This window comes from Danio rerio, chromosome 21 (assembly GCF_052040795.2).
Source record: "Danio rerio strain M-AB ecotype USA chromosome 21, GRCz13ab, whole genome shotgun sequence".
Lineage (NCBI taxonomy): Eukaryota > Metazoa > Chordata > Actinopteri > Cypriniformes > Danionidae > Danio > Danio rerio.
Genome location: NC_141041.1, coordinates 42,140,001 through 42,154,306, shown reverse-complemented (window position 1 = coordinate 42,154,306; position 14,306 = coordinate 42,140,001). Strand labels below are relative to the sequence as shown.

General features: G+C 33.1%; 1 protein-coding gene across 1 annotated transcript in view; it reads left to right on the top strand.

Annotated features, from left to right (window-relative positions):
* The window catches only part of zgc:77151, a 41,138-nt gene that overhangs the window by 4,004 nt on the left and 22,828 nt on the right, over positions 1-14,306 (top strand). Inside the window, 1 exon segment of the mRNA NM_205565.2 lies at positions 10,905-11,165. Within this exon segment, the coding sequence (NP_991128.2) occupies positions 10,905-11,165 (261 nt within the window).

Genomic DNA, 14,306 nt, shown 5'->3' with positions numbered 1-14,306 from the left:
ACAAAATACATATGCATATGAAAATTGGTTCCTTTTTCTTATACGATGTCAACAGAATGCACACATTAGACTAAATAGATGTAATTTGCTTTTAAAAAGTGAAAATAAATGAGTTAAAAATACATGTTAAAACAAATAAAAATTATAAATAAAAACTAAAAATACATGTTAAATGTATATGTATATATATATATATATATATATATATATATATATATATATATATATATATATATATATATATATGTATATATTTAACATGTATTTTTAGTTTTTATTTTAGTTTGTAATGCAATAACCAACTGATTTCAGTCTTGGTGAACAACAATGATTGTATTATTGAAATTGATTAAAGTATTTATTTGTTTGTTTTATTATAGTTTTGCAGTATTGTATTATTATTATTATTATTATTATTATTATTATTATTATTATTATTATTATTATTATAGCAATGTCTGATATTTTTATTATGAAAGCCATACAACAATACTAAAAAAAAACTTTGTGTAATAGGGCATATATGTGGAGCAAGTGTTTTTCCCATACTGATAAATTTCTAGTGAACGGTTAATGTGACTTTTCCATTTTACACAGTTCTGTTTACAGCATCAATGTCACTCAGCCAGTGTAAAAATCACTGATTTTTAATGCAAACAGACCTTAAACACAAGGATTTTGTAATGGCATACAGTTCACCAGAAGCGCTTAACTCGGGTTACTGACAAATTAAAAGTCCTTCCGCATGTACCCTATTATTAAACTCCACTGATGCTTCTAATGAAAATATCTATTATCCATTTTTTTGGATGATTTATTTACTAATCGCACCTACGTTCATCATATTTTTATCAAATGGTTTATTATAGTTAATGTTAATAAAAAAATTACTTGTTTTTAAAACCATTTACTAAAATAGTTTAACAGAATATGTTTCAACACCATATTATGTGTTCCTCGTTATACCAAAAAAGTAATTTATTTGGAATGAAATTAACTAAATGTGTCCGTCTTTCTTGGCATATGTAAAAAAAATTATATTACTATATTTATTTTTATTTTGTTTGCTTGTAATATTATGTATAGCCTTCAGTGATTTTTATTTAACCAAGTATTTTATTTATCACTTCTTTATCACTCATTTTAGTAGCAAGGCAACACTAATAATAATAAAAATAATAATTAAATAGGTTTTATAGCTTATTAAATGCAGTAAAAAATGCATGTTTTAAACTATTTAATGCAATCTAATAATGCTAAATAAAATATTTAAATACAGTTATGTACATTTTGGCACCACTAATAATATTAACAAAATAATAATCATTGAATAATAGGTTTTATAGCTTGTCAAAAACAATAAAAAATTAATGTATTAAACTTTTAATGCAGTTTTATAATGCTAAAAATATATTTAAATGCAGCATTGTACATTTTGTTTTCAACCAGATATCATGTGTATTATGAAATTAATCCGCTTCATTTTTTATCATGTTCAAGGTCGCATTTTATTGAGTCCATTTAATTTTGAATCTCATATGTTATAAAAATGTATGAAATGAGTTTTATTTTTTTTATTTGTTGTTTTTAATTCTTAGAAGCATGCTAACAAATTATTTGGTAATAAGATATTGAAAGAATAACAACAATACTTATTTTAGTTTATTTGCTTGTAATATTATGTATAGCCATCAATGATTTTTATTTATCACTTATTTTTCACTCATTTTAGTAAAAAGGCAACATAAATAATAATAGTAATAATAATAATAATAATAATTTAATAGGTTTTATAGCTTGATTAAAAACAATAAAATCATGCATTAAACTATTTTAATTAAATGCAATTAAATAATGCTAAATAATATATTTAAATACAGTATTGTACATTTTCCAACCAGATGTCATGTGCATTATGGAGTCCATCCAATTTTGAATCTTATGTATGTTATATAAATTTATGTAATGACTTTCTTTTAATTGTTGTTGTTGTTTTTAACTTTTAAAAGCATGCTAATACCTTTTCTGTTGTGAAAGATATTGAAAGAATAACAATAATATTTTAGTTTAATGTTGTAGAAAATATTTCAAATAATACATGAAGAGGTCAGATGCAAAAACCTCTAAGTGCCATCTCAAATTTCCATATAAAATTAACGTTTTTTTAACCGAACACACACAGAAGCTTGATAAAAATGCTAATTTTAGAGGATAATTTCCGATGGCATTTAGAGGTTTTTGCATCTAAACTCTTCATATTTAAATATAGCTTAAATTTGTACACTCTAAGCAGAAATCAAGAAAATAGCCATCCATTAGTATATTTTAAGATAAAAAAGTGTGTGTGTCTGTGAGTGTGAGAGAGAGATATTCAGCGTTGCTGTCACATTTAATCTCCATTTTTAGTTACAGTATGTGACGCCAGCACATGTTTATATTTAATAACAGCAAACCCTATTTTGGCATTTAGATAATGGAATTTTTATGTTTTACATTCTGCAACTGAAGAAAATCTGTATCTTTATGCTTTTTTTCCATTGCTATATCAAGCCATTCCTAAGTAGATTAATAGACTGGAATGTGTTTTCAACCATGGAAACTTTACCAGCAGTTCTGAGTAGGTTACGTCAATGATTAGTTCCTGTCTAATTTAACCCTTATTTTTATAGTTTGTTTTGGATATGGCAAGCTGTTTTGACTGTTTTGATCTGTTCAGTATGTGAATTCTTGTTGCTAACAATTCAATAATTCAAATATGAATTCAATTTCTAATAATAACAATGGCAGTTTTTGATATCAGGAATTACATTGTTGTATAAATGTTTAGGAGTCAGGAATTTAATTTCAGCTAGTAAACAAACAAAACAATAGAGCTGCACAATACAGTTTTGGCATCGATATCCCAATGTGCACATCCACAATAGTCACATCTCAGGATCTGCAATGTCGAATATAGTTTTAGATTATAGTTGTGTAGGAGGTAAAACACACATGATTGTGGAGTAATTGCAAAGTTAAACCATAAAGTTACCACAAAATTGCTTGTGTTTTAAGGCTTATGACTGTGTAGGCATTTTAAGCCCATTTAAAGCATTCAAGCTCAGGATATTAACATTTTTGTATGTTCGAGAAGGATTAATTGTATTTATGTGCAGTATGAAGATTATATGAAGAGTTTAGATGCAAAAGCCGCTAAACACCACTTCCACCAAAAATGAGATAATGACATTAAGTGAATGCTTTAGGCACGTAGTACACCATCAACAAATAGATTTGCTTCAAATCATCTAAATCCCAGTGTCAGCACATTCAGAAATAACAGTTTGGTGGCAAAAGCCGGTAAACGCCACCTGCCTTTGACAGCAAAAGCCAATATATCCCGAGAACCAATCAGAAGGCGTGAATCGAATCATGTTTTCATATTTTATAAGGAGACTGTTTTATTCTGATTTCGATTTTAAAAGATGCATGAGGCTGTCCAACTGTCAGTGAATGGCAAATAAAAACATCCCTTAACTCAAAACTCTAAGGGATACATTATAAGAAAAAGAAAACAAATGTACAGTCGGTACAGTAGCATGTATTCATAATGTTTTTTTGTGCAACGACAATACTTTGAATGAGTTTGATATACTATAGATCAGTGGTTCTCAAACTGTGGTACGTGTACCACTAGTGGTACACAGGCTTCCTTCTAGTGGTACACGGAAGAATGATGTATGTCATGTACATGCTACACACATTTAAAAATGTATTAAAAAGTGATGTATATAATATGCCATATATGACATAAAGCCTATATTTCTGAGGTAATCTGCCACGTTTTTTTAACTGTGCAGAGTTGTAGCTGCTTTACTGGGCCTACTACACTATTGTATTTCAATACTGCTCATTTTGGTGGCACTTGGAGAGACTATTTTTTTCTGAAGTGGTACTTGATGAAAAAAGTTTGAGAACTACTGCTATACATTACACGGCAACTGCGTTTCACAAAAGACAGAGTCAAGATGCCGTTCTTTTATCCACTGTGGATGCTATGAGGTTAAACAAGACACCAAGACCTCATGAGAATGAATGAATGACAGCTTCTAGAAGTGTCTGAGAGACATCCCCTTTTTGCCCAGTAGGCCTACCTTGTTTTATTTGCTAATTTAAGCTGTTTTTAAAAGACAAATATATTGTATAAAACTATACATTATTTATAATATTTCATTACATTTACGTCTAATAAGCTTTTTATATTAATGGACAATGCAGATATTGATGTTTCTCAGTGTTTTTACACTACACTGTGAATCTACCAAGTTTGGTTTACACTGTTTGCAATGATTACAGTTTACATTCGTCTCCTTCCATTAATTTAAATCCCAAATATCAGAAATGACGACAGATTTTTAAGATTTAATTATTGTCAGTTTTAATGTTATTGATTAATGCACTTGACAGATTTCAATCATTCAGTCTCCTGCTTTTTCCCTGGTTTATCAGGGGTTAACACAGCACAATGAACCACCACTTACATGACAGATTTAGATATTTAACTCCTTTGGTGTTTTATGTTTGGTAAAATAATTTGTAAATGCATCTTCAGTGATTTTTCAACTAATTACTCTGTTTTGTCTCAATAGGTGGATTTAGAGGTGTTTGCATAAAAAGCACAAGTGGTTTTGAAAAGAAAATCTACCTTCTTAAAAACCAAAGAAATGTCTAAAGTTACATTTCTGAAAAAAAGTTATTTTATTTAATAGCTAATAACCTTATTATTACATATAAAATGAAACTTCTGAACCCCATAGCCTAATAGAAAATGCTCATTTACAAAAAAAAGAGGTCTGATGGATTTAGAGGGTTTTGCATCTGAACTCTATTATTACTCTGTTTTTTTATTATACTCTTTTATCATACTCTGTATTATACTCTGTTATTTAACATTTAATTATTCAATATGTGTACCTGAGTACAGTTATACTCCCAGAAAAAAAACACAAAGCATTTATTCGATTTGTAAGTTTGCTTTACTCTATTATTGCTTGTGATTTGGTTTATTAAATTTTATGGAGATGCACTCTGCAACAAAATCTTTCCATTATCATCCAAAGTAGTCCTGAAGTTATTATGTATTTTTAAATAGAGCTCCCCATTTCATGACTTAAAATTATTCTCATTATCCTAGAAAAGCAATATATTGCAATGTCATTTGTTTCCAATATCGTGCAGCTCTAATTCACTGTAAAAACTGCTGGGTTCTACACCATTCTTTCATGTTGTGCCAACACAAATCTAAGTTAACTTAATCGTTTTTACAAATTTAAGTGGATTGAATATAAAACAATTATTTTGTCTAAAAAGACACCTCAAGAATTGCTGATTTAGCTCATTTTAAATAAGTAGTTTGAACAAAATTCAAAACTTATTTCTGAGTATTCTTGATGTCAAGTTAAATGTGACTACATAAGCTGCCATTTAATTTCCGTCCTTCATGTCAAGAAAAAATTGCTTTCTTCAAGTTCCCTTTTCACACAGTTTTGCACTTGCTTGTAGAGAAAAGGTTTTGATCTTAATGAATAAATTGTTACTGTTAAATATGAAGACTTCAGTAGTATTTGAAATGATAATTCTTGATACCCGTGAATGTGTTTCTAAAATCAATAACTAGGAGAGTAATTTCAGATATCTAAAATGGCTTTCTCATAACAATCACATTCAGGGTATCGGAAAGCAAATGAATTAATGCAAATATTTCTATCAAAATGTTAATTGTTTTTACTAGTAGCAGTTCATTGTTTGATATCAATGATAGGCAATTGAACTAAAGTAATGATCTCCAAAATGGAGGATTTTGCAAAAAATAATTATTTATTTTGTGAAAAAGGAATTTCAGTTTTAATTTTCAATTTTACTAGTAGAAATGTAAGTGTGTGGATACTAAAAATGGCCAATGTGGAAACAGTTCAATAGAATTTAAACTGGTGAACTCTAGAGTGCTGTTTTCAAGAATTAGCCTTTTTAACTATTGAGTGTTGTTGAGAATTAGCATTTTAACTAGTGAACACTAAATTGATGATATAAAGAAGCAGCACTTTTACTAGTGAATTGTTGGTATCAAGAAGTAGCATTTTAGTTTTGCTTTGAACACTAAATCTTTGGTATCAAGAATTTGCATTTTATACAAGTGAATTGTTGGTATCAGGAATTAGCGTTTTAGCTATGATCACTATTTTTTTGGTATCAAGAAGTAACATTTCAGCTTCTGGACAAAGTTGTTGATACCAAAGATTTGCATTTTTTAAATTGTGAATTATTGTATTATTATTATATTAAGAATTACCATTTAAACTTGTGAATTATGTTAAAAATATGTGTAGTAGGCCTAATTTATATTATATGAATGATTATATCAAGAATTAGCATTTAAACTTGTGAACCCTGAATTGTGGCGAGGCAGTGGCGCAGTAGGTAGTGCTGTCGCCTCACAGCAAGAAGGTCACTGGGTCGCTGGTTCGAACCTCGGCTCAGTTGGCGTTTCTGTGTGGAGTTTGCATGTTCTCCCTGTCTTCGCGTGGGTTTCCTCCGGGTGCTCCGGTTTCTCCCACAGTCCAAAGACATGCGGTACAGGTGAATTGGGTAGGCTAAATTGTCCGTAGTGTATGAGTGTGTATGTGAATGTGTGTGGATGTTTCCCAGAGATGGGTTGCGGCTGGAAGGGTCTGCTGCGTGAAAACTTGCTGGATAAGTTGGCGGTTCATTCCGCTGTGGCGACCCTGGATTAATAAAGGGACTAAACCGACAAGAAAATGAATGAATGAATTGTTGACATCAAGAATTAGCATTTTAGCTGTGAACACTAAATTGTTGGTATTAAGTAGCATTATGAACACTAAATTGTTAATAACATGGTTTAGCATTTAAACTAGTGAACACTGTTATTGGTATCAAGAATTATCATTTTAGCTATTAACAGTAAATTGTTGTTGCTATCAAAAATTTGCATTTTATACTAGTGAATTGTTTATATCAAGAATTAGCATTTTAGCTATGATTACTAATTTGTTGGTATCAAGAAGTAAAATTTCACCTTGTGGACAAAAAATTGTTGATACCAAAAATTAGCATTTAAAATTGTGGAATATTGTATTATTATTCTTATTATTATACCAAGAATTAGCATTTAAACTAGTGAACACTAAATTGTTGATGTCAAGAATTAGCATTTTATACTAGTGAATTGTTGAGATCAAGTATTAGCATTTTTAGCTATGAACATTAAATTGTTGGTATCAAGAACGAGCATTTTAGCTTGTGGACATAAAAATGTTGATACCAAAAATTTGCATTTAAAATTGTGAATTATTGTATTATTTTTATTATATCAAGAATTAGCATTTAAAGGGCCATGAAACCCCCTCGTTTCAGCAGGGTCATAAAGATGTGTGTACTGTTGTACTGTTTCAGATAAAATCTCTTCAAAGTGTTTCATGTTTAACTCAAAACAGTTGCGGCGCTGCGCGCACTGTTTGCTCGAGTCTCAAAAAATGCCCTGCGCACCACCAGCCGAAATCATGCCACGCGCACCCATAGCGAACCTCCGCAAACTCTGCGATGACGTCACATTCGCCGCGCACAAACAAGCGGACGCGTCGAGTATAAACCAGGCTTCAGAAAGCTGCGTGTGTTATTCCGGTCACAAAATGCGGTGAAAATCCTACACAAGGTTAAAGTTTGGTTGTGGTGCAAACATGTTTACACTCGGTGTAATAGTTTCGATACAAACAAACTGAATAAACAAAGACCACTGGTCGCACACTTACAAAATCTGTGAGCCCTAAATTGTTGGTATCAAAATTTTGCATTTTAACTAGTGAACACTAAATTTTATACTAGTGAATTGTTGACATCAAGAATTAGTATTTTAGCAATGAACACTACATTGTTGGTATCAAGAAGTAGCATTGTGAACATTTAAATTGCTGCTAACATGGTTTAGCATTTAAACTAGTGAACACTAAATTGTTAATATCGAGAATTTTTTTTTTTATATTAGTGAATTATTGGTATCAATAATTAGCATTTTAGCTACGGACACTAACTGTTTAAATAAAAAATTAGCGATTTCTACTAGTGAACACTAAATTGTTGGTCTCAAGAATGAACATTTTACAGTGAACACCAAATATTGGTGTGAATAGGTAGCATCTAACCTTGAACACGAAATTGTTTATATCAAGGATTAGCAGTTTAGCATGTGAACATTGTTGAATAATTTGTTGATGTAAAGAATTCATACTCTGCAGACGAATGGCTCAAACCGCTTGCCATATATTTTTAGCAGATAGTCCTGGAAGTTTTTTCCTCCCACTCAGCTGATTTGAGAAGCCACGCTAACTGCTCACACAGATAATGCGAATCATGTGAAGCCTGTTTGTGTATTTGAGCTTCTTTGCTACGTTTCCTTGTCTTACTGTTATGAAGTGTTTATCCAACAAAACATTTCTCATTTATTACAACATCTGTGCAAGAGCAATATCTAGGTGAAGTTTATGTATTGATAAATTGATTAACCACAGACTCAACACTGAAGGCAAAAAGCTGTTGAGCTTTTCAGGCACCTGCTTATTTTGAGACTTTGTGCCTTTTTCAGTCTAATGTAAAAGGAAAAACCTGTGAAGTACCAAAGTGGTATCTTTAGGTACAAATATGTATTTTTTGAAAAGGTACTGCCCCAATGACCCAGCTCCTGTACCTTAATTTCTGAGAGTGTACAATACATTTTTAAAGGCTGATTTTTCTCAAACAAGGTATTCAAGGTATATCAAGGTAATCATCTATTAATTTTATTTTCAGCTTAGTCCCTTTATTAATCTGGGGTCGCCACAACAAAATAAACAGCCAGATAATCCAGCATATCTTTTACGCAGCGGATGGCCTTTTAGCTGCAACCCATCTCTGGGAAACATCCATACACTCTCATTCACACATACGCTACGGACTATATTAGCCCACCCAATTCACCTACATCTTCGGACTTCGAAAACCGGAGCACCTGAAGGAAACCCACGCGAACACAGGGAGAACATGCAAACTCAAAACAGAAACGCTAACTGACCTAGCTGAGACTCGAACCAGGGACCTTCTTGTTGTGAGGCGATTTTGCTACCCACTGCGCCACTATGCTGCCCGGGATCTTAATTTTGCACAATTAATGCATATTTTTGACATTGGACCATAGAAACACTCAATTTCTGTTGAAAAATAAGATTTATACATCATTCGAAAGCTGAACAAATAACATTTTCACTTAAAAATGACAACTATTTGAAATTCTGGAATTGTGGGGTTGAAAATAATCAAAAGTTTAAGAGTTCACACTTAGCTGATGATTGATTATAAAGCTTATTTGGCATGCTGTCGCTGGAGAGAGCCCTGAGCTCATTAGATCCTCGAGCCCGGAGCTCCCTTCCGTTAGCAAGGGGAGAGAGAAGTTTGAGCTTGGGTAGATCTCGAGAACTCCTCTGCTGTATTAGCTAATGAACAGATAGTGATTGTTCTTAAGAGATAACTACTTACTAGGAGCATGTCTATGGTGCCAATTTGGATTAGTCAATTAATTTAAGTTGCATGTTTTTGGACGGTGGGAGGAAACCAGGGAACCTGTGGGAAACATCATGATCATGGGGTGAATGTGTAAACGCCGCACAGAAACGTCACCTGGCTTGGTAAGGACTAGAACCAGTGACGTTCTTGCTGTGATGCAACAGTGCTAACCACTGGGCCACCGTGTCACCCATCTAGGAAAGGAGGAGAAGTAGGGGTGGAAGAGGGATTCTTCAAAACGAAGATGGCTGTTATATGGAACTTAGGGTATTTATAGTGGCTTAGGAATCGTCTGATTTGTGAATCATAAATTGGATAATGCTGCACCAGCCCCAAGAAATCATAAACACGTGATCCTCTCAAAATTAGTTCAGAAATAAACTTCACATTAGGAAAACATCTTTAAAGTTGTACAAATTAAGGTTTTAATGCATTTTTAAATAACAAATTACATTTCAATACATTTATGGTAGAAAATTTACTAAATGTCTTCATGAAGCATGATTTTTTTGCTTAATATTCCAATGATATTTGGCATTTAAAATGTATAATTTGTACTGTTACAGTGCATTGTAGGTTATTTCTACAATTATCCTTAAGTAACTTAAAGAGGACCAATTATGCCTCTTTTTACATAATGTATAATAAGCCTCTGATGTAGCTAGAGTGTGTATGTGAAGTTTCAGCTCAAAATACCTCAAGTTATGTTGTATAATTTTTAAAATTAGCCCCTTTTAGGTTTTAATCCTAGTTTTGCATTCCATTTTGGTGACAGTCGCTTTAAATTCAAATGAGATTGTGCTCTTTTCAAAAGAGGGCGGAGCTACAAATGCCTGTGTGTCAGCATAGTGGCAGATTCAATAATAAGTCTAATGTACTATGGTAATGAGGGGTAGATTGTCTTATTGGTGGGGCTTTTCCCCTCTGATGTCACGTATAAAAGGAGAATGTCAATCAATATGTTTCCGCAGTCAGTTTTTATGAAATGTGATGATAAAAAAATAAAACAAATAGATTTTAGAAGTAGAAGCAGGTTATATTCACAGACTGTTCCCACAAAACTGTGTTTAAACGCATTATAAAACTCATATTGTCTCATAATAGGCTGGTTTTGTTGTCCGGGATCACAATAAACATGACGTTTTAGAAAACGTTATGGAATCAATCGACTGGGGAAGTGTGAGGATTTTTATTGATTTACATCACCTACAGTGTTTTGTCTAACCCATAATTTTGCACTCTGACCCCTAAATTATTCAGTGTTTTGTTCTCTAACCTGTATATTTTTGTTTGGTGTGTTCTTGTCCTGCCAGTGGTTAGGTGCTCCCAGCTGCTTGCGAGGCTCCTTCGCCTTCTATAAGTCGGTGGGCTTAAAGAAGGAGTCTGGAGGCCCGATTCGAGTCTGGAAGCTCGGGGAGTTTTACTTCATGCGATGCGGCCCTCAGGAGCCCGTGTGTATAGCGGAGGTCACACTGCTATGGGAAGACCAGATGCAGCGCCACCTGCTGGCCAGCTCCAGACTCTACTTCTTACCAGAAGACACACCGAAGGGCAGAGCAGTGGAGCATGGAGAGGTGAGAGAGATGAAATGCAATAGAAAATAAACATCATGTTACCACATATTAACCTGAACATAATGAATGACACCTGTTCAACAATGAACGAATGTGTGAATATAAATCAAACTTCACCTTAGTAAAGCTAGTTAGGCAGAAGAGCACATTTACTTATGTTCTGTTATTAAACTAAATAAAAATCCGATCAGGAAAAAAGCAGTGCTAAAAACAAAAATATCCTGTCGTCTTTTTACATTACACTTACATAAAGTAACGGGTGACTTTTCATTTTCAGTTGTGCTCGCTGATCCTCGTACATTGCTTGTTTTCTGCTCCTTTATAACTTGAACAACTAAACGAATGCTCAGGTCTATTTAACTGACAATATTATCGATGCTGTAAAAGGTACTCCATGAACTTGAACATAGCCAATTTTTTTTCCTGGACGTTTTTAGTGGCTGAACAACACTTCTGTGCATATGAACCCATTCATAAACAAGAACATAATCTACATAAGCTTTGCGTGGCAAAAACAGTTCTTTATGAAGATTTGAAGTTTGAGAGTGTTTAAACGAGAGAAAAGTGTGAAAATGTTAATGCCTGTCTGAAAAAAGTGTTTAAAGTGTGTAGTGAGGGGTTTACAGCCTTAAAATATACATTAGAATTGTAAACTGTTTTGAAAATATGTGGCTAAGAAATAAATATTTTTTATTTATTATTATTTTTTTAATGGTAGCAAGTAAAAATCTTTTCTATTGGCCCAACTTGGTCATTAAAAAAAATATATCTGTATTTATCTCTGCACAAGTCTGAAATTTCATTCATAATGGCCCTAAAAGGTATTAAAAATTCTTTCATTTACTGCTTTTAACATTTAACATTTAGCTAATGCTGTCTAGTATGCATTAAGGAAGCTGATCTGAGCTTGTCAGTTTGCATGCTAGAACAGTAGGCATTTAGTGCTATCAAACTAACAATAGCATTTCCAAGATCTACTGCTCCTTTAGCTGCGACCTCAACACCTCGCTTGTGCTTTATTTTATATAATGCACAGGACTATAGTAACTTATTCTGCTTTTACTACATTCCACAACAGTTGTATCTCAAGACATCTGTCAGGTTTTTGTCCTCGAACTGCACCTGTGTGTTTCTTACGCATCTCGTCCAAAGCTTTCAGTTTTGTTGTTTATTGGACTGTATTTTTTAAATAGTTGTATAGCTGTGATGTACCTGAAACCATTCAGCATATTGATATGAAACTGTACTGCAGTCAAAACCTGCCAGGAACTACTTTTAGCTGTGGGTTTATCTAAAAATAACTGCACATCTTCAAATGTGTTCAGTGTGCTTGGGCAGAATTAACAGACAAAAGGTGATCTTTTAATGTTAATGTTATTTAATGTTATTTGGTTCACAACAATAGTAGACACAATACAACATGCACTCAAGCATAAAAATTGACGCTGTATAGGTGAAAAGCATCAAATTTAAACTAAAGAAACTACCAACCAAAATATGTATTCAAGCAGCAAGCAATATACAGTGTACATAAGTAGAATAGTCATGACTTGGAGCTTGTTAAGGAACTATTGGAATAAATAATCTCAAGTATCTGTTCAATCTAGCCCAGGGGTTTTCAAACTGGGGGCCGCCAGATGGCACTAGGGGGGGCGCAAAGAAATTTTAGATGAGGGGTAATCAATGGGCCCACATGGATGAATTTCGTGTCCCGCATCATTCTGAAGGTTAATGTATTTTTCTTCATTATAATTTAAGCTCAAAAGTACTGCAAAAATTAAGCTTTATGTTTGTCATTAAAATGCAGTTGACACTTTCGTGACACAGGAAAAGAAGCGCCGCGCCACGCCTCTGTGCACGGGGACTTTTATTGATTAAGCGCTTCTGGCCGGGCGCTTCCTGTGATTTTTGCCGCTTGTCTGCTGCACCTGACAGCATTTACCTTTCACTTACGCTTATCTCTTTTTACGCTTAAACAACTAAATGAATGCTCAGGTCTATTTAACTGACAATATTTCAGTTAAAATACATGATCAATAAGAACATTATCGGTGGCTGAAAGCACTTCCCTGTATATGGCTTGCGTTACTAAGTAAATGAATCTGCGGAGTGCGCGCCTCTCTGCGCAGGTTTCACTCATAGGAAACAAATAGCACTTTAAAGACACGGCACAACATTGCACCTCGTCCACAGTGCGATAGGCTTTACACTTTGCATTGCACAAATATCAGACGGTCCTCTTTGCGGCATGGCAAACAAACATTAAAATTGTAAAGCAAAAAGTGCTGCAATAACAATTAATGGAGCTGTCATCACATCAGCGAGTTCTCAGAGTTACTAGTAACTTTCCTAGTAACTTTCCCCTAGACTTCCTTTGTAAAAAATACTGCTGTTGACTTTACATTTGGACAGACTAACAACATACTAAACAATACTAACAAACATACTAATCATACTAGCAACATGCTTTTTCATAGTGTGATTAGTATGTTTGTTAGTATGCATTAGTATGTTGTTAGTGGAAGACATGGTACTGAGCCAAGAAGATGCCAAAAGATTGCTAAGGAGTCTGGCAATCAATGACTTTGATATGTAAACGTTGCTTTATTTCTGTACATGCTAATTTAGTTTGCAAGAATTGAATTGAAACGTTTTTTCAATTTTTTGGGTTATTATTGTTTAACAAGGTAATGTGACAATATAAACCAGGTGAGGTGGACAACATATATCGTATATCAGTGTTTGGACTCTCAGTAGTGATTATTAAGTCACGCTGAACTGAGCTAAACTGAACTGAACTTAAACTTTAAAACTGAGCTATATTTCAATTTACTATGATCTTTTATGTGAAGCTGCTTTGATACAATCTACATCGTTAAAGCGCTATACAAATAAAGGTAAATTAAATTGAATATAATTAGTAACCAAACTATAATAATAAACAATATATATGAATAATATTACTCAAAATGCATCACTTGTTTAAAAGTGCTTAATTTAGTGTTGAACAGAAAATAATGTTGTTTTATATTAAACAGTCTCTACGGGGGAATTACCAACCTACGTCACACATGACGTTACACGAGTTTAACTGCGCATACCGGTTGCAAAAAAAAAGACTGGTTGCAATAGCAAACATGT